This window comes from Spermophilus citellus (assembly GCF_964194105.1).
Source record: "Spermophilus citellus genome assembly, chromosome: 3".
Lineage (NCBI taxonomy): Eukaryota > Metazoa > Chordata > Mammalia > Rodentia > Sciuridae > Spermophilus > Spermophilus citellus.
Genome location: NC_138184.1, coordinates 164651605 through 164677829, shown reverse-complemented (window position 1 = coordinate 164677829; position 26225 = coordinate 164651605). Strand labels below are relative to the sequence as shown.

The 26225-nt window shown below is 32.8% G+C and overlaps 1 protein-coding gene across 1 annotated transcript in view; it reads right to left on the bottom strand.

The window, feature by feature from the left end:
* SEMA3D (semaphorin 3D) overlaps positions 1-26225 on the bottom strand; it is a 196515-nt gene that overhangs the window by 114108 nt on the left and 56182 nt on the right. Inside the window, exon 3 of the mRNA XM_081286835.1 lies at positions 17949-18136. Coding sequence (XP_081142961.1) covers positions 17949-18099 — 151 coding nt within the window. The 5' untranslated portion in view covers positions 18100-18136. The remainder of the gene's footprint in view (positions 1-17948; positions 18137-26225) is intronic.

Genomic DNA, 26225 nt, shown 5'->3' with positions numbered 1-26225 from the left:
CCAAATGGAGTCTGAGACATACTCTTGATCTAGCAATGGCATCAGAAGTTTTAAGCTGAAAGTAACCTTGAAAATCAATTAATACAAATTAATGATTTTCTAAGTGAAGATATATAATGTTGGTGAGTTGAAGTCATATGCTCTAAAGAAAAATAATGGTGTGCTGTCAAAGCTGATAAGTGAATTCGAGTTCCTAGTTTTCATTTCATTGATGTCTGTCCAAATACTCTAAGGAACCCAAATCTTTTCAACAGGTTTTTTTTTCACTTCAAATACTTAACAATAATCTCTAATTTTCTACAACTAGAATATTGAATGTTGACAAGGTAATAATATTGCTCATTATTTTATTAAATTCTATCATATGTTATGAGTTTAAAACTAAATCATTGGTTTAAAATAATTCATATTAATTGATGATAAATGTAAAATAGATAATATCTCAAAAATAGACATGAAGATACTTCTTAAAAGTATGGAAATTTCAACCTCTGTAAAATAGGCAGAACTTTGAATCTCTTAAATTTAGGGTATATATATTCTATCCCTCAACTACAGGATTTATTATTATTTCATATTTTGGAGAATTTTCTCTTCTATTTTATGTACAACTATTATTCCTTTTAGTTTCTAAGCTAGATTCATCTTAGTTTTGACAAACCAAAAGGCAGTGGGCTGGAGAAAGTACTCTATGAAATCTCTTGGTTCCATTCTTTTCTTCTCAGTTCTACTTACAACCATATGGAGTATTTGTTGGATATTAGCCTTTCACAAATAGGATAACTGCATTTGGAGCTTCTAAAATATATTATAGCATTATGTCTTTGGTCTGAAATGATTAAAGTTGTATTTAGTTTAAGAAAATTAATTATCATAGAGCTCTGGGTTCCTTCCAGTATATACAAAACGTTCCATAAACATTAAAAGATATTATGAAAATAAAACACAGCATATGAGAAATAAATTCTAATAGAAGTACAAATGCTCCTCATGAATCTTCCTTTCATCAAACAGCATACCCATGCTGTACACACTACCCATCTGGCCTTGTCAGGCTTCAGTGCTTCAGGGTTACCCAAAGCAGATGTTCCTGATGTACCACCAGAATTCAGTAGAGCCTAATGCTGCAAAGATATGTCTATGTCATTCACTTCATGGTATTTCATCACATGGGCAGGGCCATCCACTCACACTGTAACCAATGGAAAGGGGAGTATAGTACAAAGATATTTGGAGAGATCAGAGTCATATAATTTTTATTACAATGCATTGTTATAATTGTTCTATTATTACTGGTTGTTAATCTCTTACTGTTCCTGTTTTATAAATTAAAGTTTATCATAGGTGTATATCTCTAGAATGAAACACCAGGTATAGAGAATTCAGTATTTTCCTCAATTTCAGGGACTTGGGGTTCTTGGCAAGTATTCCGTATGGGTAAGGGAGTTGACTGCATATCTCCTAATCTTGAGTGTTTGTACAAGGCAAAGACCATGTCTTGTTATCTTTGAATTCCCAGCACCTCACTCAGAATCTCAGACAAATTAAGCACTTAATGAATACTTGTGGAACTGAAGAAATTCAGTGTGCTGAAACATGGAGAATATGTGGGGGAGGTGAGAAGTGAGACTAGACATAAAGGCAACTTGCAGATAACCAGGGCCTAAGACATCAAACTGGGGAGTTTATTTTTTGTGTGTGTGACTGGGAGCCACTATATCTTTTTATGTAAGCAAGTAACAAAGACTATAATTGATTATTGGAAAGATAAGTCTGGCTGCAGTGTTTGTGATGGATAAGGATTGGGAATGGCAGTGTCAGGAAGACTACCCAGAAATTTAAAAAACATAGTGGGTCCCTGAATTACAGCAATGTCAATGGGAAGAGGGATGTGTACCTCACTTTTCCCCTCTACATATACATGAGGAAAACAAATACGCAGTTGACATAGACATTTGGTTAATTTTTTTCCACCATAACCAATTCTATTTCACTTAGTTTCTAACAAACTTGACAAGGAAAAACAGCTGCAAAAATATTGACTAACCTGGACTGTTATCATTTCCAAATGGTTTAATGCTGCCTTGTGACAATGCTAGCATCAAAACCATTACAACATGCTGTGCCAATTCTTTGTAGCCAAATTAAATAATTAGTCTTAGGCATTACATATAAAAATTTCTCAGGCTGACGTACACATTATGAAAAGACCTTGGGACAGAGATTGGAACAAGTTCTCTCTTCCCCATGAAGCTTATCACTTTTGCACTTCTGCCAAGCCAAGCAAACTCATTTTGTTTCCACAGGATCATCAACCAAAACCCAGTAAAAAAATTTGCTAACTCTAGAGACTATATTGTAACACCTAAAGTGTTTTAGGATTCCAGGAATCAGAAATGGAGGCTGGCTCTGCTGGATGCAAATGTCAGAGCTTTATTTTTTTCTCCCAAATTAAAAATTCTTAGGCATGTGATTTTGAAGATTGCTCATAGTTTTCAAGACTTTTGGACAAGGACTCTTTTCTCTTCCCTTGGGTAGAGGATAAGTACACTGCTTCACAGGTGTTATTTTCAGAAAAGAGACTTATTAGGTGGTTGGTTAACCATTCCCACCCTTTTGAGATGTGAGCAGCACTTACCTCTGTGTGTTCTGGTCTCCTAAGGTCCTGAGTTATTTCTCTGTTAAATCTACCCAAATTTGTTTTAATTCACCCTAACCATTCCTTATAACTACTCTTTCCAGCAGTACATTCTCCTATCACCTCAGTTCCAGTTTGTAATCTCCCTCCATCACTCAAGTACTCAAATTCCCATGTTTGCTCTAGCAATATACTATTAGAAAATCTACAATCTGATCACTTCCAAAATAAAAAGACCAAAGATACAATTGTTCACATGGTTTTTTGTTTGTTTGTTTAAACTTGGAAATCACTGTTTAAGATAAATTTTGGTGGAAGAATGACAGCAGATGTCCATGATTCATTATCAATAACCCATTAAAGAGCACAGGGATAATTCTGAGGATCAAAATGCCTTTAAACACCATGGCATTTTCATGATTGTATATGTGCATTTTTTTTTCTAAAGAGAATGTCCATAATCTTCATCCACATCTCTTGATATATTATCAAAAATGACCAGAAATTTTCTGTTTCTCAAGTACAGTGAGTAACATTTTAAATAATTTCTCATTTCTAATACAAGAAAGTGAGTCACTACTGTCACAAAATTTGACTTTTGAGACACTAACTAATTCCCCTAAGAACACCAAGTACTCTGAGGGAAAGACCCTAATAAGTTTGACAGATTTCTGCCTTCATGGAACTTAGAGCTCAGTGGAGATGAAATGTTCATCCCCAACAAAAAAGAAAATATTCTTGTGACAAAGGACAAGAGTATTTAAATTAGTAGACTATTTAGTATCTTTAGTAATAAAATGGATAGCACTTCTAATCTATATATCCTTGGGCAAAACTAATTAATGCTACCTTAGCTTTCTCAGATCTTTTAAGTGTTGATAAAGAAACCAAACGAGTTCTATGGCAATATCAAATAACAAATATCAACATATCAAATAACAAAGTATAGTTTATCTAATACTGATTGATACTCTTACTTCTAAAATCAGGTAATCTGTACTTTGGGGAAGAAAAGAAATATAGTACAAAACAATTCTAGCTAAAGGGAGATCTTATCAATAATCTTGTTTAACAAATAGGTTATTAATTCACTGAGTTCCAAAGCCTTTGCATGATCAATTTTCTCTCAGTGGTGTAGCCCAGTGGCAAGAATTTATTCACTCATGACCTGGTGTTCCTCCAGGTGAAGGTTTGGCTATGGGCCAGGCAATCCCTGTTCATACTTGAAATAAACATTTGCTGTGAAAAGAATTCTTTGTATTTCCTTTTCAGTGCTTCTTAATACAATTGTTCATTTATTATGAAAAAAACATTTGACCTGATGGTCTGCATTCTTCCTCTCACCCCAGAAAGGAAGGGAGTGGTTAGTCATATTGGATCTAATAAATTTAGGATTAAGCAACACAGACTTCCTCAGTTTTTGACTGCTAAATGAACAAGGTCCCATACCCTTGAAATCCTGCATTTATTGCCAGAAATCCTGAACTGGGTGGAGCTGTCAGTTTCTCTCAGCTAAAAAAATGGCTTCCCTCATCCTCAAAGAACATGTAACTGAGAGATTATAAAGAAAGACAGAGAAAAGAAAACCAAGATTATTGAAGGCACAAATTCACAAAGTTAAAGAAAAAAAGAATCAGCTTTGGAGAATGTCAAATTCTAGTCTACTACAGACTGAGGAGTAGAATTCCTTAGCAGAGAAAGTTCACAACACAGAATAGATACAGATGATAACTCAGTCACCTTTCTCTGACATATCAGGACATTCAACAGAAATTGTTGCCCCACCCATTTGTCTTTTTCCTCAAGGAAATAGCAGTTTTATCAGTAGGGCTATCTGAGGACTCTTGAATAGAGTTAGTTCTTTAGTATGTTCTCTCCAAAGTTTTCCAAGTAGATTGTCTCTAATTCTTTCAATCTTTCTATTCCTGCCTTCCCCCTGAGTTCAGCTTTTCTACTCTATTTCTGAATTCTGGGACTTCTCATACTGACTTAGTGTCCTGAGATTTCCTCCATGGAGTTTCTTCAAAGCTTTTTCTCATAATTTTCAGAAATGTTTGGCTACAAAATCATTCCCAATAAAAAGCCTCTTAGGCTTTGGGTCAGGAATTGAGTAAAGAATAAACTTTGTTTGTTTGAAAATGAAAATTAGCCCTTAATATCTCTCACTGCGTCTCTATGGCTCTTAACATGTGTTTGATTCTTCAGCTTTTGGTCTGAGGAAAGGCCTTGGATTCTTCCTTGAATTTTACTTTGGGGAAATTAATTCACCTTAAATTGGCCTTGCCTCTTCCGTAGGTTTTCTGAGGCTTGAGGTCATGTGAAAAGATAGTTCACTTCCAACTACACAAAAATGTCTATTATAGTCTGTTTGTATATTTAGTCTATGTAACTAATCAACCAATGCAAATCACAAAAAGAATGTTAGTTAAGCCTACAATAAATACAAAGACTACTTCAATATTACAAGTGTATATTATATTATCATTATGCTTTCATATGCAAAATTTTTAACTTTGTTTTGTTCATGTAAATGCAAGTTCAAATTCAGAGAGAAGAACAAAAAAATCAAATTAACTTTACTACAATGGATGTTGGAGATCATTCTATCATTAGGTCCTAGAACATTACTGTGTCAATAATAAATCAGATGATATCACATAGGGAAACATAAATCAGAACCAAATAAAGCCTATTATGTCATTGGATCTATGTTCCTGCCAGGACAGGATGTGAAGTAGGGAAGTTGTAATTTTACATTTTCATTTTTTAAATCACAGGTTTATTCTTATTTGGCTAGCTTTCAAAGTGAATGCTTTGTATAATTCATCACATGTGAGATTCATAATTTATAATATAATTCTTTTAAATGCATATGTTCAGAAAGAATAAGTCATTTCTGATTTTTTCAAAAGCTTTGGTATGATTGATAAATTTTCCTTTTGACCTATATAAAAAGACTAGCATTATAAATAACTGAAAATTTTCCCAAAATGCAATGCCATGATATAATAAACCTCCTCAAGAATGATTGAGAGATAGTCATGAGGAAAATGGATTTTTATTTGACAATTAGTTTCTTGGCTCCCATCAAGGTATTTAGAATTTGTCCCTTTTCAAATTACAGAAATGTTTAAAATGAAAACACCATACCACAAGTGAATGAGGATTTGTTTTAGCCAAGTATGCAAATTTAAATTTTTAAAAACCCAGAAAATCATAGCTTAGCACAACATCTACTATTGACTGCAAGAGCTAGACAAATGTGACAAGAACAGGTAACTCCTCAAGGTAGGATTACTGGAAAATAATGTACAAAGCAAAAGGTTATGAGTACTAAATCGAAAGATAACATTTTAGAGCAAGTATAATTTAAAAACTGATTCACATCAATCAAAGGTAAATGTAAATATACAAAAATAACGATCAAAGGCACATGTGAGACTGGTCACGATTGAGAAGTCTCAGGTAATCTATTTCTCCAAGCCTTTGAAAATGTTTCCTATTTTTATTAAAAGTTGTTCAAATCATGTCTTCATTCTTATTATTATGCAATTTAAAAACATTTGGCATCTATGTCATTTATCATGTTGGGGAAAATTGTGACATAATCTGAAATTTAATTTCCACACATTCAGGAAAATATTAGTTTGACTTTTCATTCAGAATAAGATGTTAATCATTTGTACATATTTTCTCTGGTTTTTTTTTTCAACATTTTTATTCTAATCACTGGTCCAAGAAGCATAATCCTGATAAAGATGCTCAGAGAATTTGCACCAAAAATTGCAAATATATCTCTAAGAGAGAGATTTTAAAAATAACATCCTAAGATGTCATTCTCTGCCTTAGGCAGTATTTATAAAGTACAAGCAACGAAATGATGATTCCCATTTAGATTTTATTTCCCATAAATTGTTTATTTTCCGTAAGCTGTTATCTCTCTGTCAATGACTTCAAAACAGATACCTAAAATCCCATTCTTTCTCATAAGTCTCAGTTCAGAATTTCTAGTTACCTGCTAGATATTGTTCTCCCTTCAATCATCTCCTCCTGCTGATTCTAATGACTTCAGTGATACAACCTGGTCATTAGGTTTAACATCTCAGAATCATTGTTAGTTCCTTTTCCTTGTGCCCTTATTCTTGTTTCCCTCACACAATTCCAACATTATTCATTCCCCTCACACGACTGTACCAAATTTAAAGCCTTAGAGATCCTATCATGTAAATTTATCTTCCCCCTCAAGTATTTACTCCTTGTTAGGTAGGCTAAGATGAAAATTACTTCTCTAAATTACTGTAACAGACTCACAAATTATTTTGCTGTTCTTCTCCCCACCAGGTCCTATCACATGATGCTGCCTATTCAATTTTTCCCATAATCTCAGCTCAATTTGGTCAAGTTCATAATTGAAATCCTCCATGCCAACATGTACTTCATTCAAAATTTTGTTTCCTCCAATGCGCAAAGTTCAGTTTCATAACTATTTCCCTCCTAAATCTTTTAAACATTTCCTTGTATTCACATTATGACACTAATCTTTTTTTTGCTGTGATTTTGTGAACTCATTTTCTCCCTTAAAAAGATCAGAAGCCCTTGTAGATAAGGACGTCAAAATCATTGCTGCACCTCAGCACTATTGCTTGTGCATAAGAAGTCTAATGGATTTAACGAATGTTTTTTTTTTCATGCTAGTATTTTGTTTGCTTGTTTTATCTACCTCCTATCTAAATCAGAATTTGTTATAAAGTTATTATTAATAATTTAGAGACATTAACATATCACGTGGAAACTCAACTGTGGCTCTAAGGCTTTGCATTGCCAAGAATTCTTGTCATCTCCATACTTGGGGGAAGGAGGGAAACAAAATGTGCCTCAGCATTGCTTGTCAGGATTTAACATACATTCAAGTCAAATAGGTGTCTTTGAAAAACACAGATTGTCGTTAAGAAATCACAGAACAGGCTTGAGATTCTGTATTTCTAACAAGGTCCCAGATTGTGCTGATGCTTCTGATTCTTGAACCATAAATGGAGTAGAAAGGATAAAAACCACTTTGGCTATTCCTTCTCCACTTGCTTGAATTCAAGAAAGGGATTTGTTCCTTCTTCCTTATCACAATTATTTTAAACATTTTATTCCTGTTGTGTTCTTTTATGCAATTTATGTTTTTCCTTTACAATGCTGAATAGGTCAAATCTGTGCAACCCTACAGATGTTATTCCTAAATTGCTGAAGTGATAAGTAAGCTGCTTAGTTTAAACCAACAATATACTTAAATAGTTTCCTTTAGTTTTTTTAATACAAAGAAGGGAAGTATATTCACCTAATATGGATTACCTTGGAAAGAAGATGCTAAGATGAGGAATTTAGGCTTTTATCTCAAGTATTTTTCCTGTTATCTGTGGCAATAAAATTTCTGACCAAGATGCTAAATATAATTAAAATCATATTTTCAAAGACTTTGGATGTTTTATTATGTGTCTTTCTTTAATAATACATTGCATTTAACTATCCTTGAGTTAGCTGTCACTATATTGATTTTGTGCTTTACAACATCTGAGAGGTTTGCTCATATGCTACCTAATTTGATTCTCAAGGAGAATCTAATTTCCAGGTAAACCTAATGTCCAGATGAGAAAATTTAGACTTAGGGCGAGTGATTGTTCTAATGATGCATAGATAGTACATGTCCAAAAGTAGCTAAAACTTATACAGGTCTCTTAATTCTGTGTCCTTCACCTATTATAGCTATATTGTATATTTTAATATTTAGATAAACAATATTCTTTCCCCAAATAGCTCTACTTATTACTGAATATATCAAGGTAAATTCACATCTACTGCTTCCTCTACTTCCCTGTTCCTTTGGGATCACTGCATTATGTATTGTATTTTCTGAAATGTGTTGCTGTGGCTTTAATAAGCCTCTTTATAAGTAAAAACACACTTTAGTCCTAATTTATGCCTCTTTTGAATTAATACAGTTAAAGTAGCATGTTTAAAGGACTCATACAAAAATGCGAACTGCACACTACTCATTTTTAAAATACAGAGAGACATTAGTCAAATTTTCTGTTAAAGAAGACTGAATGTCATTCTATTTTATACTGTCCTTAAATTTAGAGCCACACCTTCTGATTTTTTTTTTTTTTTTTTTTTTTTTTTTTTTTTTTTTTTTTTTTTTGGTGCTGGGGATTGAACCCAGGGACTTGTGCATGCACTCTACCAACTATAACCCCAGCCCCAAGAGCCACACATTCTGAAAGAGTCTCAGTGTGAAAATTCTTTAATAAGACCCAAGTGAAGTTATAAAACAAACTGTACATAGATACTTACACCTTATTAAAATAAATTTATAGAATAGTAAATCAACCATATATAAGATCTATTTGAAAAGAACTTTTTCAACTAAATAATAGTTGACTGAGTTTGATCTTAGTACAAATTATCTTTACTTAACCTCTGCCCATTTTGAAGTCCCTACCAGAATTTTGCATGGACAAAGACACAACCAAAGTATCTCATAACCTAGTTCTCCTTTATTCCGTCCCCCCAAAAATGATGACCTATATAGACATCAGAGATTTTATCTATCTTCTTAACTCCAGCAAAGTTTCTTGCAATGTCATTTGTATGATAACAATGATTCCTTGGTTGTTAAAGTCAATGTAAATTTCAATTGTCACCTCTCCTGACATATCAGCTGACTTTGGCAATGATGACATTGCTTTTCTTTTGTTTCCTTCATTTAACTCCTATCCTATGATTCCTCTTTTCTTTTTACCACATACCCGGATAGTATTTTTTAATTCAATTCTCTGCTCATTCCTTCTTTCTCCAAATTTCTCATTTGATAATATCCCAGAACTTAATCTTCTGAATTCTTCTCATCTATCCTTTGATTATCTCATGGATTTAAAATTTTCTACATGATAATTACCAAATTAATATATCCATTGACATTTCTATGAATTCCAGATTTAATGTCTTTGTGGTATTTCACTTAGATATCTAATCCTTATCAAATAAAATATGTCCATTTGGTCTACCCCCAAACCTATTTCTTTCCTATTCTTCCCTATTTCAATTAACTGGTAACTCTGTCTTTAAACTACACACACACACACACACACATACACACACAAAAAAACTAAATAAAACAAAAAAAACACAAACAAACAAAAACAAAAACCATGGAGTCATATTTGACATCTTTCCCTCTCTTTTTCTTTGTTTCCAGTCCATTGGCATATTCTATTGGCTCTACTGAATATTCTACCTCTACTGTTGCCATTCAGACACATAAAACTATCATTTCTCACCTAGATTATTTCAAAGCCTTTCTTGACTCTTTCCTTCTCAGTCCTCCCATCATCAACACAGAATTCAAAATAATCTTATTGCAATGACAGTCAGATCATGCCAGGCTGTGAAAATTCTCCAGTGAATTCCCATAGCACTAAATGTCAACGTTTTAACAATGGCCAAGTGCCAACTCCCTGTTTAATCAATCTTCTTCTTTCCCTATGTTCTATATTGTCTTCTTTAAAATCCTTAAACTTTCCAGACGCTGTCTTACCTCAGACCCTTTGCACTTGGTTTTGCTTCTGCTAAAAATTTTTCAGATATTTGCGTGATTGGCTACTGACATATCTTTAAGTATCTGTGAAGGCACCACTTTCTCAGTGAGTCTTTCCCTGACTACCACATTGACTACTCCACCTTCACTACTCCCCTTCCTGATTTATTTTTCTCCATAGTACCTATAACCTTCCATATGACTAAATAATATACTTATATATGGTCTGTTTGCCTTACCAGAATATAAACTACATGGTGACAAGGATTTTTGCCTCCTTTGTTTGCTAACCTATCCACAAATTACAAGAATAATATGAGAAATATAGTAGGCGTACATGAACTATTGTTATTAACTATTGACAGTTGAATATTGCTACACAATAAAATTATTATTTAACATTTATGCCTATGCAAGACTAGATGCAAGAACTTCACTTTAGTGAAAACATGCCTGGGAAACCATGTGAGTCCATTCAACCATAGCATATCCCCCTTCAATCAAACCATCAATGAATTGCTTTGTATGCAGTATATATATAAATTCTTACTCTAAGATTGATAATGTGTCTTCACTAAGTACTAATGGAGAGATGTTTGGCATAGGTTGTCATTTCATATTGATTTGACAACAAAAATACCGGCTTTGAATTGCATCATTCCTGAGTGACTTATGATTTATTTTAATCCATAAAGAGGGCTACCACCACTCAAAAAACCACTTTTATCAAGGACAACAATGATCTTATTATAAGGGCTACTAAAAGATCACAATGGTAAAAATAGGGGGAAATACCCTCAATAAATTCATAATCTATGAGCTGTTCTTGCCTGAGGGAAAGTAACGATGATAGAAAGTACTTTAGGAGTACACAGGAGTAATGGTAATGTGTACTGAAAATTCACAAGAAGGAATACTATTTTTCAGACTTTTTTGTGTAGGGAACACTTCAGTCTATAAAAAACTTATTAGATTTGAATAAATCAATGTATGCAACTAGCATATTGGTAATTTGCTATGTTATAGGTAATAAAACTGTAGCACAGAAAATAAACATCCAAATATATCACAACTAATAAAAGGATAGTTAAGACCTAAGTGTTTGAATTTCAGAAACTTCACTGCTATGTCTTATTGAGTTGAGATAACAGACACAATATTAGACAGTCAAACTAAAAAAGACTTGATGAATCAAACAGGAAATCTCTAGCTGAGACACATGCTGCATTTCACAGTTAAATTAATTTTTTAACTATAAAAATGTAGATTTATCTTTTCATTTCTTGGAAAATTCTGACAAAATAAAGAACCATTCTATCAAATGAATTAATGCTTAGTTAGAAGGTTGCAGATAAAAATTTAATAGGGGTCTTCAAGTTTTTCTTCCAGTGATAACACAAAACACCATTACTCACTAGTGGAAGTTATTTGAAAAGAACATGCTGCCAAAGATAGTAGAATCTTGGCTTTTTTTGTGTGTGTGTATGTGTCTTGACATTGATGTTCCTCAGTATGTAACATTTCCCTCAAAGGCATGATGAGGTGACAGGATCATGTGCCTTGAACTAGATATAGTTCTGCTCTTTGAGAGAGTTTCACTATTGGGCAAATCATTCAGGATCTGAGTCTTATATTTCTCATGTCTCAGAGTATGAAAACATAGGTTTTCACAGTGTTGTGAACTCCACAGACATGATACAGTCTGAGTAAAATAAGTGGATCCAGCCACTCACCTTTGCAGTCTTCATGGTACTTACCACAGTTAAAAATGATATTTGCTGGTTTGTTCTGTTCCTTCACAGAACAAACTAGCAAATATATATATTTGCTATATAAAATAAGTTCAAAGGGGACAGTGTGACTTTTCTCAAACTTAGAACAATGCCTGGTATATAGTGGTGAATCCCTATAATTCGTAGAATGGTTGAGCATAAAACCATTAAATAAGTTACTTTCCTTTTCTTGCAGTTGCCTTTTACTTATTCATTATTTATTTATTTATTTATCCAAATAAGCAACTTTACATGGGCAATGATATATAGGTATATAAATATCCCTAACACATATAAGGTCCCTAGCAATCATTGTCACAAAGTTTATATTATTATGAGACTACAGTAGGTCATTTCACAAAAATTATTTTACAATTGTACTATCTCTATAGAAGTCACTATGAGAATCCTAGTTTGTAGGGCAAAATATATGTAATAATCATCTAATATAAAAATCTAAAATATAGTTTATTCTGACCTCTGATTCCATACTTATTATTCAGGAAAGAGACTCAGTATGCATAAATATGTAAGAATTCAAAACATGAACTGAAGGAAAATCTCTTTGTACAACAATAGAACCAAATGAGCTCCTGTGGATTCAGAGGTTCAAAGCTAAGTCTTTAATCAAAGAGCATTCTTTGGATAAAATGGTTATTGCAACTCTGTTGACCTTTAAGAAATCCCTCAGTATTATCTTGCAGCTGTTCCAAGTACCTAGGGCTGCTCATATCTTACATTCTGCTCTGTAGATGGCACCTGAGAAGGGGTGAAACCAAAGAAAACAATACAGAGTTTTGGACCTATAAAAATTATTTTAAATCCCAAATTAATTTTTCGTTTTGGCTGAGTTTCTTCACATCCCACTAGCATTTACATACCCAAGCATGAACTTCTAGACTCTCAATGCTACCTAAGATCAGTAGTGCCTGCTGATCTCAATTCATTAGTCATAATCAAGAGAAAAGCAGAATGCCAAAGGAAAATTGTGATTATTGTCTCAGAAGTGGGAAGGCATTACACAATTTTCCTCATAATAACACTAAATTAACAGTAATTTTATGGTCTAACTTTTTTTTCAGTCAGGAAAAGTACACTTTTAAAAGGTAATATGTTGGGAATTGAGCTATTTTCCTTCTATAAGAGTCTGAATATAGGAAAGGTGAACAGAGAAACTTGAAATTCTTGCAAATGGATGGGTTTCACAGTGATGAACAACTGGTGATTTTCAAAAGTAAAACACGTGTTCTTTAAAGTGGTTGGAAAGATAAGTGCACAAAGCTGGTGGGATCATCAATAATTCTCCTAGCTAACGAGACTACTCTTGTTATTAGCATTTAATCAAAAAATGAATGACTTGTAGCAGCTTAGGGAAGCTAGTATGGCTGTGTATGTGTGTACTGGTTGGGAAATTAATAGAATTCTTGCCTTGTACCCAATGTCTAGTATTAGTGACCAGACTTTGATATGTAGATGACCTAAAACATTTGAAAAAATATAAATTTGGCATGTGTACTACATATAAGAAGCAATAAAAGCATAGACTTCATTGCATTTAATTTAACCAAAAGTACACTAGTTCTACATCTATAGAAGAACAAGGTGCTTAGAAGAATTAAGATTTTTTGACAGATGAATAAAATGAGATTCTTAGTCTTTTTTTGGGGGGGTGGGGATTGAACCCAGGGGCACTTGAACACTGAGCCATATTCCCAGCCTTACTTTTGTATTCTATTTAGAGACAGAGTTTCACTGAATTGCTTAGCACCTTGCTGTTGCTGAGGCTGGCTTTGAACTAGAGATTCTTTTCCCTCAGCCTCCAGAGCCGCTGGGATTACAGGCATGGGCATCTCGCCTGGCTGAGATTCTGGGACTGATTAGAAGGCCAAAATTATATATTAAAACAAGTTATTATTTTAAAATTACTAATTCGTTACCTTTGAGTTAATAGTTAGAATCCACTCTTCTATGATTTTTTTTATTAGTTGCTCAAAACATTACAATGATCTTGACATATCATAAATTTGATTCAAATGGGGTATGAATTCTTATTTTTCCACGTGTACAGATTGCAGGATCACATTGGTTATACAGCCACGTTTATACATACAGCCATACTAGTGTCTGTTGTATTCTGCTGCCCTTCCTATCCCCCGCCTCCCCTCCCCTCTGCTCCCGTCACCTCTCTCTACCTCATCTACTGTAACACATTTCTCTCTCTCTTTGAAATTTTGATTATAAAGACAAATTACCACAGTCACAATTTACTTTCTTTCCCCCCAACAAATATAACAAAGAGCTTAAAATCCTATGAAACTCAGTAAAGCATTTTGGATTCCCCCCTCCCAGTGATCTTAAAGAATGAACATGGTTTTCTTCAACTCGATTTAATTTTGACAACTGAAAATCACATAATTGGTTTTAGTCAAATATGAGCATGGTATTTTCTGTAACTTTACTCAATCTTTTAGATAAGAGCCTAATGGGTGAATTACTTATTTCTACAGTCTAAGAGACAGGTTAGGGGCCAGCCAGGAGCTGGCCCAGGACTTTAGCCATGAAATAACTTTGTGGCTTTGGCAAATTGTCAGTCTCTCAGTCTCTCGTATCCTCAGACTGGAATGGGATGACAATGTCCACCTCACAGGGTGGCGGTGACAATGAAATGAGATAATTCTCCAACAGCCATTATACCAATGCTTTGTTCATTATGAATACTCAGTGAATATTATCTATTCTTGAAATTTTATTTGCAAATCTAATTGTTTTTCTTTGCCCACAAGAACTGATTTTCAGTTTTTTCTATATAGCTATGAAGTTGTTATAACTCCATTTCCTTTCTTTACTGATTCACAGGTGTTTCTCATAAAAGTCAAAGGCTATCTAAAGGTTAATTGTAGCAGATTGTATTTTATATAGATAGCCACAACAATCTCTTAAAGGTTAGTGCTCTTCGCATATATGACTTGAAATGTACAAGCTCCATGTTCTCCTCTTGAACTCTAATGCTAATTTCAATCAATAGAATATCCTGGAAGAAATGCCACATGGATTCTGAAGGTAGCTCTGAAAACTCAACCTCAGCTCCCTTGTTGTTTGTTGAAACAGATGCACTTGAGGTCCTGGGCTGTTTTAAAGGAAGTTCAAACGGCCCAAGTAGAGATAATCCTTCCAAGAAATCCTGAGGTTACTTGAAGAATGAGATAAGATGCAACTAACCAGACAATTACAGCCCCATTTCCAACCATCATCCCACTACACCTACATTTGAGAGTATACAGTAGAACACCCAGTTGAGCCCTTCTCAAAGATTTGACCTACAGAAATGGGAATTAATAGTATTTTTTTTAAAGCTCTGAATTCTATGATGGTTTGTTATACATTAATAGATATCCAAATTTTATTTTCATTTTAAGAATGGGGCACTAACATAACAGAAACCTAAGATATGTGGTTTTGAAGATTCCTTTCACCCAACAGGACCTCTAAGAATCTTAAAAATACTGTGACAATATAGTCATGAAGAGAGTACAAGGAATAGAAGAGCATTTCTCAAAGAGCTTTGTAGTTATGATTTTGGTTCAAGAGCATATGATAAATGGATGTATAAGAGTTCTTTACACTGGAAGCTCAATTTATCTCTGGTTATACTAAATTTTGTTCTGCAATCTAAAATCTTAAATGTGTGCAGTAAATTTTAAATTTCAGAAATGTTTTTCATCCCTATTATTTCTATTTAGTTTCTTTTTTTCCTAGTAGTTTTAGTTTCTCTGCTGAGATTCCATGTTAACTCATTTGATAACATTTTCCTTTAAGTTCTTAAAAATATAACAGCCATTTTAAAGTCCTTCTCTGCTAATATAAACATTTGTATCATCTCAAGTGACCTTCCACACCTGTATACTTTCCTTGTTATTAAATTTTCTTGTTTCTTTGTATGACTAGTATGTTTTAATTGTACCTGAACATGGTAGACATTAAATTGTTGGGGATCTAGTTGTTTTTAAGACATTTAATTTAATGGCAACTCAATATGATCCTTTTGAGGCTTATTTTTAAATATTTTGTTTTTAAGTCTGGCCTAGTATATCCTTTACTTTGAGAAAGAATATCTCAGTACTTAAAATGTTACCTTTCAGCAGCCATCTGAGTGTCAATGTGTTTGGTGAGGTCTTTTTGTTCTAGTTGGTCAGAGATTCTGTATTCCAGCACTCTTGGACCTTTAATATCTTACATTAGCTCACTAATACTCTGTATGCCCTAAGCCGTTCTGAGTCTCACCTTTAGGTGGGTAATTCCTGCTACCTATTGTTCAATATCTAAAACTGGTAGCTTCATGTAATTTGTTCAGTTGTATAATTGCTCATGGCAGATGATACAATGCATTACTAGTTACTCTATCATGCTCAAAAGCTTTGATCTTGTTTTTTATTTGTAGTCTGTGTCTCACCATGACTGTTAACTAAGAGAAAATAATTTTAGGGGAATGAATTGAATACATCTATGAATAAGAAATGGATAATACTCAGGTATATCTTTCAACTACTGGTAAAAAATATTAATAAATTATATTTCATAATGAGATCAATGTTTTTAGATAAAAATCTCATCCTAAATTGACAATATACTCCTAATTTAAAAGAATTTTAAACATATAAGTCTAAAAACAAAAAAATAAAAATTGTTCAACTCTTTAATATAGGAGATGTAAATCACAAAGCAAATAGCAACATAGTAAATGTGATAGAATGTGCTTATTTCATTTTCTCTTATATTTAATATATAATTACCTTTTATCATATATATTTAATTTGGACTGGATAAATGTCATCACAAAAATCAGAAAACATTAAAATTATCAGCATAATTTTTACCAGAATTCAAAATAAAGAAGCTGGATTCTTCCTACATACCTTTGGTTATTTGAGGTATTAATGAAACTCAGTGTGTACCATGGAAAAGTAAGCCAAGGAAACAAAATCTATGGACTTGAAACTTTGGAGAAAAGCTACATACAGATGTACATATCCACACAATGACCAACTATCATACTTATAAATTATTTGTTTATGTCAAATGTTTAAAAACAATTAGCTGAGATTTCACTTGGTTTTTTATATCCTTATATTTTATGCCTATGTCACTGCTTTTTTAATTTCAAAATATGTATGTATGCTTGAGCTCTTAAATTTATCACAGAGTATTAAAAATTTCCTGAAGAAATCTATTTAAAAAGTTTCTTATAATAGTTACATGAAATTGGTTAACATTTTCTATTTTTAGACGTTGTTTTAATGCAAAACTGATTACAACTTGTGGAACAAATGGGGCTAAAAAGTGTGCTAAAACTTTAGCATCCTTTTTCCTCACAAAATAAACAATTGGGCTTTGTGTTTTGTATTAATACTCTTATTAACTCAGCCAACACTATAAACATTTCATAGAAGTTGTTTTAGTCAGCTTTTTCACTGCTGTGATTTAGGGAAGAAAAGTTTATTTAAAGGCTCACGGTTTCAGAGGTCTTAGTCCACTGAAGGCCCTCTCCATTCTTCAGGGCTTGAGGTGAGGCTGAACATGGTGGAAGAATGTGGCGGAAGGAAGCAGCTCACATGATGAGCAGGAAGCAGAAAGAGAGAGAGAGACTCCACTCTCCAGATACAAAATAAATACTCCATAGCCACACCTCCAATGAACCACTCCCTCTAGCCACAACCCACCTTCACCCAGTTACCACTCAGTTAATGCCATTTGGGATTAATTCACTGATTAGGTTAAGGCTATAATGCAATAATTTATCTTTCAAAACTTCTTGCATTGTCTAACACATGAACTTTGGGGGACACCACATCTAAACCCTAACAGAAGTCAATATGCATTTCTTAATAAAAGAAATACAATAATTACAGAGGGCATTAAGAAATCTTAATGAAGAATGTAAAAATATTTACATATTTACCTTTGTAGCTTAACTTGAGCCGTGGAATATTTTGTTTAGAAGTTCCAATGACTGGAAGAAATAGCACAGTCATGCTTAGCATCATCAAAGCATGAAAAAGGTGAAAACTGTGGCTTCTCAACTTTGGTCGCTCTTCTTTAGTGACATCCATGATGAAAAACAATGCTCTTTTTCAGTACTAGTGGAATCTAAAAGGAAAAAAAAATTATGAGAGGTTTTTTTTTTTATTTTTTGCAGATTTTTCTAGATATACTATATGATAATTTTCTAAATGTACATAGAATTTTTTTTTAAAAAAATTCTCTTTTCATTTGTTCTTAGTAAATTTTTCAAGAGAATATGAATCCAAAACTGTGTAATAAATTCAGAATTGTCTTTACTTCAATGTAGAAATAAATACACTATTAGAAATCAAACTATTTTTAATTACCACCTCTACAAAAGTTATTTTTTTAATTGTAAATATCTGAGTATTTTTTTTTTTAGCAAAACTTGATTTCTTTGATCAGATGAAAACACTGGTAGAAGTCTACTTGTATTCCATATCATCCCAAAAGGAAAGATTTTCAAACAAAAATAGACACAAGCTATTATTTTGAGGGAGTTATTCTCTTACTTCTGACATTAAGTCTACTTAAATTGGTGGAGATCAGATGAAATAAGGTCAGGTCCTCCAGTACAGAGTGTAGGCTTAGAACATACCATCTATTAGTTTTTGTTTAGGGCAGCCCTGAATAGAAAAATAAGTTATAAAGTGTAAAGGTTAATAAAAGGGAGGAGGTGGTTATTAACTACACTGCCATAAATAAATGACTTGGCTATTTTTGTTAAAAATTGGAGAAAATTAAAAGACACATTTCAAACTAATCCTATTATTAAAAATTACAAATAATATTTATTGAAATATCTATACCAGATTTTTTTTAAAGTAGCTTGAAGACTAAATGGCATAATGCTACTGACAGGCATAGAATAAGTAGTTATTTACCACATTTCACAGTTGAGAAAACTGACACACAGAGCTAAATATTTCTTCCAAAGTTGTATGGCAAGTAAGACAATGGAAATATTTGATCAGGACTTTAGATCAAATATTAAACTTTTCTTAAGACCTATAAATCTGGTGTTTTCATTATGGTGGAGTCAATTGACCTTGAATTACTGATAGAATCTTCAACCTCTCTTCCTGCCTTAATGTACTGCTTTTCTTTCTAGGAAATAGCCCATGGAAAGGATCTTGCTATATTGAATTCTAGGGAGGATCTGCATGTGGTACCTGCTTTAACTGTGGTCTGAATATTTTTTGTATCTTCTTTACTGATACCATTAGTCTTAATAAATAGGTATTAGACTTTAAATAATTTTCTAATTATTTAATATTCAAAATAAGAATTTCATGACTATTCTTTTAAGACATCTCATAAAGGCTGAATTTTCATTAAGAGAAATTCTCCACTTTACTATAATGCTTCAAAGACTTCTAACATCAAAGTTCCAGTTACATCATACAAGTGAAAAATCATCTCACAAAGTAAAAAAAAAAATAAAATTTTGAGGTGTATTAATTTATGTTTATGAATGGCAAGCATTTAAGGATAGACAAATCTTACATTACATTGCTTCATGAAATATTAAGCATGAGTGCTTTCCCCAATTATTTTTATTATTTTCAACCATATCTATGGAAGTATCAAATTATTTTTTAACATGTAATTATTTAATTCTTCCTATAGATTTCTGTTATACAGATAGTTTATTTTGATATTAATTTAAGAATATTTTATTAAAATATTAAATATATCAAATATTAAAATAAAAATATTTTATTCACCTTTACTAGAGATTTCTTGAAGGTTTCACCCAATTAGTTGTAATTTGAGAGACAACAAGAATTTCCTTCCAATCAAAAAGCTGTCCTTTATGAATATTTTAATTTTAAAATTTGAATTATATGCATTTTAATATAATACATGAACAAAATCCTTAAATAACACATTTGAAACATTTTTTAAAAGTAGTAGGAAAACATGTTTAATCTATTGCCACAAAAAGGGGCACTTTAGTTGATCTATAATTGATCTTTTTCCTATAGAAAAAAGTTATCAGATTAGACTTGAATCATGTTTTGAATTACTCAATGTCTTAATAAATGTATCCTGGCAACTTTTGTTTGACTTGACATCACTAAAAGTAGATGTAGATATTCCTTGACTTATAGATTCTTCTTAAAAATTTGCTGCTTTTGGACAATTGCCATCACAATTGTTATACATTTGCATCTTAACATATATACATTTACATCACTGGTCATGATATTTGAATATACATACATGTATGGTTGTATATATTATACAATTCTTATCAGTCATTAACACCATAGGTAATCCTCCACTATTTATTAAGGTTAAAAAAAGAGATAAGGATTGTTACTGAGGGAATAATTAATTATATAGAAATAACTACAGTATGATAAAATAATTCTAAAATTGAGACATTTATGAGACACTCTGAAAGAGAACTTAAAAGAGGATTACACAGATTTAACTGAGATGAGAATATTTCATGGAAGACAGAGAAAACCAGAAAGAGAGTTCCAGAAACAGTGATACCTGGCTAAGGGTTCTGAAAAGGCTAGGCAGGCAGCATCATGGACTTGGTGAAAGGCTATAAGGAGAAGGAAGGGAGAGGAAAGCACAATCCAATGGGGGGTGGGAGAAAGAGGACACCGAAGAGCAACTTAAGCTAACTCTTGAATTTGCCTCATGCCTCTTTGGGTACCCAAAATATTATGACTCAAAACAACACATTACTTTTTACTGCCATTGCTATTTGATCATGCGTGCTGGTTCCACATTCACCAGGGCTTCTCTAATCTTATTTTCCTGTTCCTTTCACTTTTACCTATTTCATCATGTTAACAGAACACTGATGTCGGACTGCAGCAGACCCCTAGCTTTGACATACAAGCATGCATTCTCCTCCCCGCCCATACTCTCTGAAAACAGTGAAAGTTAAATTGAATCCCGAGACTGAGTATATTCAAATTCTCATTAGGTAGTTTTTCTGATCATTGGACCTGCAAAATATATTACTTTTGTTCTATGATTTGTAACAATGTATATGTGAAGACATTTATGTGCATAGGCAAAAAAAAAGGACTTTCCATATGTGCATTTTATTAGTAATAATGACCTCAGTACAGGACATTTCCTGGAAATTAATGATTGGTTTGGGTTAATGGCCCTTTGCTACGTATTGAGATATCTACTCCTCCAACTGGTCATTAATCGCTAAGACATGCCCTGTGCCTCTAACATCGTAAGTTAAAAAGATTGATGTTTTGGTTTGCAATGAACAGTAGTCTTACTGTCCACTATAACCCAACTTATTAATATTGTTAAATAAGTTAAAAATCAAAGCACTGGTTTCTTCACTAGTCTGACATTCTGATAAGTGCTTGCACATGTGGAAACACATATGAAGAGGAGGGAACAAAACTAAGCAAAAATCTTGAAAGTACAATAACTTTTTTAAAAACTTTGAATATTTTTCTGCTATAAAACAGTCACTTTCTACAATCTGCTCACCCTGATTCTTTGTTTTTCTTCCCAACAATCCTTTGAATCCAATAGTTAATCTTTTAATTGAGATAATTTATGTGTTAAATGTCTTGCCAACATCCTTTGTACTAATGTATTGATATTTTGCTCTCTCTCTCTCTCTCTCTCTCTCTCTCTCTCTCTCTCTGTGTGTGTGTGTGTGTGTACATGCACATGTGTTCTGTGTGTACATACAGGAGCATGCATCCTACATCTGGGAAGAATTATGAAGAGAAGTAGGTGTGATTTACCCAAAGTGGGTAGATTTAGGGAATTGCATAGGTTATACTGAATGCTACTGTCTGTAACAAGCTCGACCTGGAGCCAATTAACTGCATATAATCTATTCCAGATGTTCACTGGGACAAACAGCACTCTTGGGGATCTTCAGATGTGGAGCCAATAGGGAGTGTTCTGATTATGAGAGTTTTACACACTGTTTCACTAAATCAGAAATCCAAATGCACAATCTAACACTCAGGAAGACCTTGTGCCATTTCCCTAAGGAGCAGAAAGAGAAAAGAACTTATTACATGGATAATAACTCACCAAAAAATTTATTTGAGGAGTAAGAGATATAAAATTTTATATGTGAACTTCATTGATGTACTTAATTTATTTCTATTGATTTATTCCAAAAGTCGGTAGGACAAGATGATGTACTATTCATGTGGAAAAACAGCTTCTATCCTTGGGACAATCATTAAAATATATATTTCTTCACACGTGAAAACCTGGAATTCTTAGATTTAGGATTTATTCTCAGGTGTGTGTGTGTGTGTGTGTGTGTGTGTGTGTGTACACTAAGGAAGGAATCATCACACTTTGAATTTTATAAAGGGCTATTTGTTCTTCATACCTAAGTGGTGCATGTAAGGTCACTTAAGTTTTCTGCCCAACTCAAAAGACATAAGGTAATACGACTACTTGTAAATTAAAAGCAATATCTGTATAAACTCCCTTTGGCCAAATTGCAGCTCATAATTTGGAGCTTTTGTTTGGTTAGATGGTTTTCCTGTAGAGTACACAAGACTGATCAATTATTGGCACCATTACTTTATGGCATGGTTGTTGGTCACAAAACAAACAGCAATTATAGAAGAAACTTGAGAGCCAAAGAGGCAATAGACACAAACAAATGGGAAAGTTTATGGTTGCAGAGGGCTATTATACATCCAATTAGTTGCGTGCAATAATATCAAACCAGGAAGCCAGTGGTATGCCAAAAGAAGCACTGGGATGGAGCTGGGAACACCAGAACTCTCATTCAAATTATCTTTATCTTATCCTTTCTAAATTTTTTTATTTTCTAATATATCCTACTACTTTTGTATAGTCAGTGATATTCAATCATTGCTTGAGTATATATTGCTAAGAGTAATAAGTAGAATTTACAAGGCAGTAAACTTTTTGCTGAAGTATTTAATTGTCTATTAATAGATTTCATTGTCTCCAAAGTGTCATGACTTCCCCTCAGTTGATGTATTCCAGTAGAGTCTGGAAGACCATCTGACTCTTTCAGAGATCATGAAGAGGAGACTTACAAATGTTAATCTACTTGCTAACATCCTTATGATAACAGTCAGTGACATTACCCCACACTCCAAACTAAGTATGAACATCATCAGTTGTGGAGCTGAGCTAAACTATTTATCAGTAAAGATAAATCACAGTAGTTACATCCTATTACTCAGTGCTTTAAACATGATGTTTGCATTTCTAAAATACACTGAAAGTGTATTACTATATAAATACTGAGCAACAAAGCACCACTATTACATATTCCTTGGCTTTGGAAGCCCACAGCTATGTACTTATAGCCACACCCAATTCTGTAGGATCTACCCCTAATGAATTCAATAGAAAATAATATAATAGTGAGTATGCACATGAGTAACCACTTCAATTTAATATTGTGGTTTACATTTTTTTCCCTGAACATAATTGTAACAAAATCTGTTTAAATTGAAAAGAGTTTCGATTGAAATTATGGGCCTCCAGGGTTCAAATGGAAAAATATTTAACATATTTGCAAAATTAATAAAACACTACAATAAAAGACCTTGTTGACAATATCATTGGCTACTTCCACAGAGCATCAATTTGCTACTCAGCATAGCAACCTGACAGTTATCAACTTGCAGGGTCATAGAAAACACCAACAGCAAAATCACAGTATTTATTATAACCATACTGTTCATTTCTTACTGCATTTATTATTGAGAAACTTTAGCTCTAATGTTCTTGAGTCCCTTCATGTTTTAGGAAAGCCATTATTTTTGAAAACTAAGCTATCTCTATAATTGTAATTTATATCTTTCCTGAAATTTAGTTCTTAATTTAGATGTCAAATTACATGCCCAGTAAATATTTCCCCAGACTTTATATTTATTTAATATTTTGTTAATGTGGGCAGCAAATAATTTTGAATATTAAAATTGATTCTTCATAATAAAATGTACATAATATTCTATTTACCACTAGGTTAATAGTACATGGTCTCTTTATATGCAGAAATAATCATCCACTTTGACATTTGTTTTGCAAACCAGCACAGGAATTTTCATGGTGCCTGCTTTCAGCAGCACTTGTCCTAAGATAATGCAGAGATGCATAAGGGAAGAGTGTGAAACCCACATAAAAAATAATGTGCAAAGCTGATAATTCCTTTTTACTGACATGGGTTAGTCCTGTTTCTTACAATTTTCACATGTAATATTTTCAGATAAAAATACTTATTTAAACAATAATTCTTTATGTTAGAAGAGAAAAATTTAAAATATTACTATTATTTAATGCATATTTTATAAATCTTAGACAAATATTGTATCATATCCTAGAAAGAAAAAACTAAAGGTTATTATCTATTAATTTGCAAGATGTCAATCTACTTATCTAAAATCACTTATATAGGAAATAGCATTTAAATATGTTCCAATAGTAAATCTAAATGAAAACATGGGTTTATACTAGACTTAATTTGAAATAGATTGCAATATTTTCAAATAATTATGAACTAATTAAAAGTTTTGAGGACATACAATATAGATTAGTTATAAAGATTATCTGTAAGAATCCTAACACTTTGTAAGTAAACCAACCATGAAATGGCTTCATATCTACCACCAATTGAAATATTCAACAGCATATTTCTTAATTTTAAAAACAAAATGCAGCAAAAAAGGTGGGGGGGGGGGACCTTGGATTTCTTATTCACATGGGTCTACCAGAAATGCTTGTACTTTTGAAATCAAAACATAGTAAGTTGAGTGAATCCTATATAGCTTTTATTTTAAGAAAATGATGTGCCAAACACATTAAAACTATTTGTTTCTTCACTATTTGGTGAAATATTGTTAAGAAAATAAGCATTTCTAGCAACTGAAGTATTCCTTTTACATACAGAAAACAATTTGAATAATTCACTTCATAAATATTAATAGTATATGGGAATAAATATAGATAATGTGTCCTCCACATTATCAAATGAAGCTTTATGAGGTAATGTACTTGTTAATTAGCAAGATGTTATTAACCATCCCACAGTTTACATACTTTAAAAATTACATGTACATGGTTAAAACACAATATTATTTGACAATTTAAAAAAACAAAACAACAGGCAGGGTGTGAGAGCAATTTAGAGTCATATACAGAGGACAAGTCCTCATATCTGATTTGAATTTCATGATGTTTGACCCAACAGGGATACTAATTAGCATATTGAATTCAACAACTGATAACTATGCAAACAAAAGGTAACTTTTCTCAACAAATTAAAAAAAATCCCAGCACACTTAGATATAATATTTCTTTAATGATCATTGTTCATATTTTAATGATGATGAGATATGTTCATGATTTCATCTTGATTTAAAATGCTTCAATACACCCTGTCTCTAAATAAAATATAAATAAGAACTGGGGATGTGGCTCAGTGGTTTATTAAATGCCTCTGGTTTCAATCCATGGTACAAAACAAAAACAACAAAACCCCCCAAACAAACAAACAAACAGAAAAAATTCAATGCAATTGGTCCAACAGACTTGTATTTCCAATTGTATCTTTCTTAAGTAAATATTACAAAGTAAATTTGCATGTGTTCATTATCAAAAATGTTTCTGTAACATAACTATTCATAATAGAAATCTGAATTTTGCTACAGATGATCTTCCAGCTACTACCAGTAATTTGAAAGATCCTAACATCTTAACCCAGTCAATATTCCTGCACTGGCATAGATTCACTATCAAAAAATAAACACAATTTTGAAATAAAACTTAAGCTTTTATAAACAAACATAATTTTCTTCTTCTCTCTCCCACTACCAATGTAGTACTGGGGATTGAACTCAGGGTCATATTACCACTGAGCTACATCCCAAGACCATGTTTTTTGTTTGTTTGTTTGTTTGTTTTTGAGACAGGGTCTTGCTCAGTGGAAGAGGCTGGCCTTGAATTTTTTCATGCTCCTGCCTCAGCCTTCTGATTAGCTGGGATTCCACACATGCCAACAGAGCTATCACTGGCTATCGTTTTCACTTTTAAGACTGAACTGATAAATTTCTTTTACCTACATTTCTAGATATTCCTAGTTAGGTTTTCTGTAACAGAAGAGAGCAGGGTGATGGTAAAGCTGTCAGTCATGAAGCCCACTTCTGCCGTTTGCTCTGGGTTT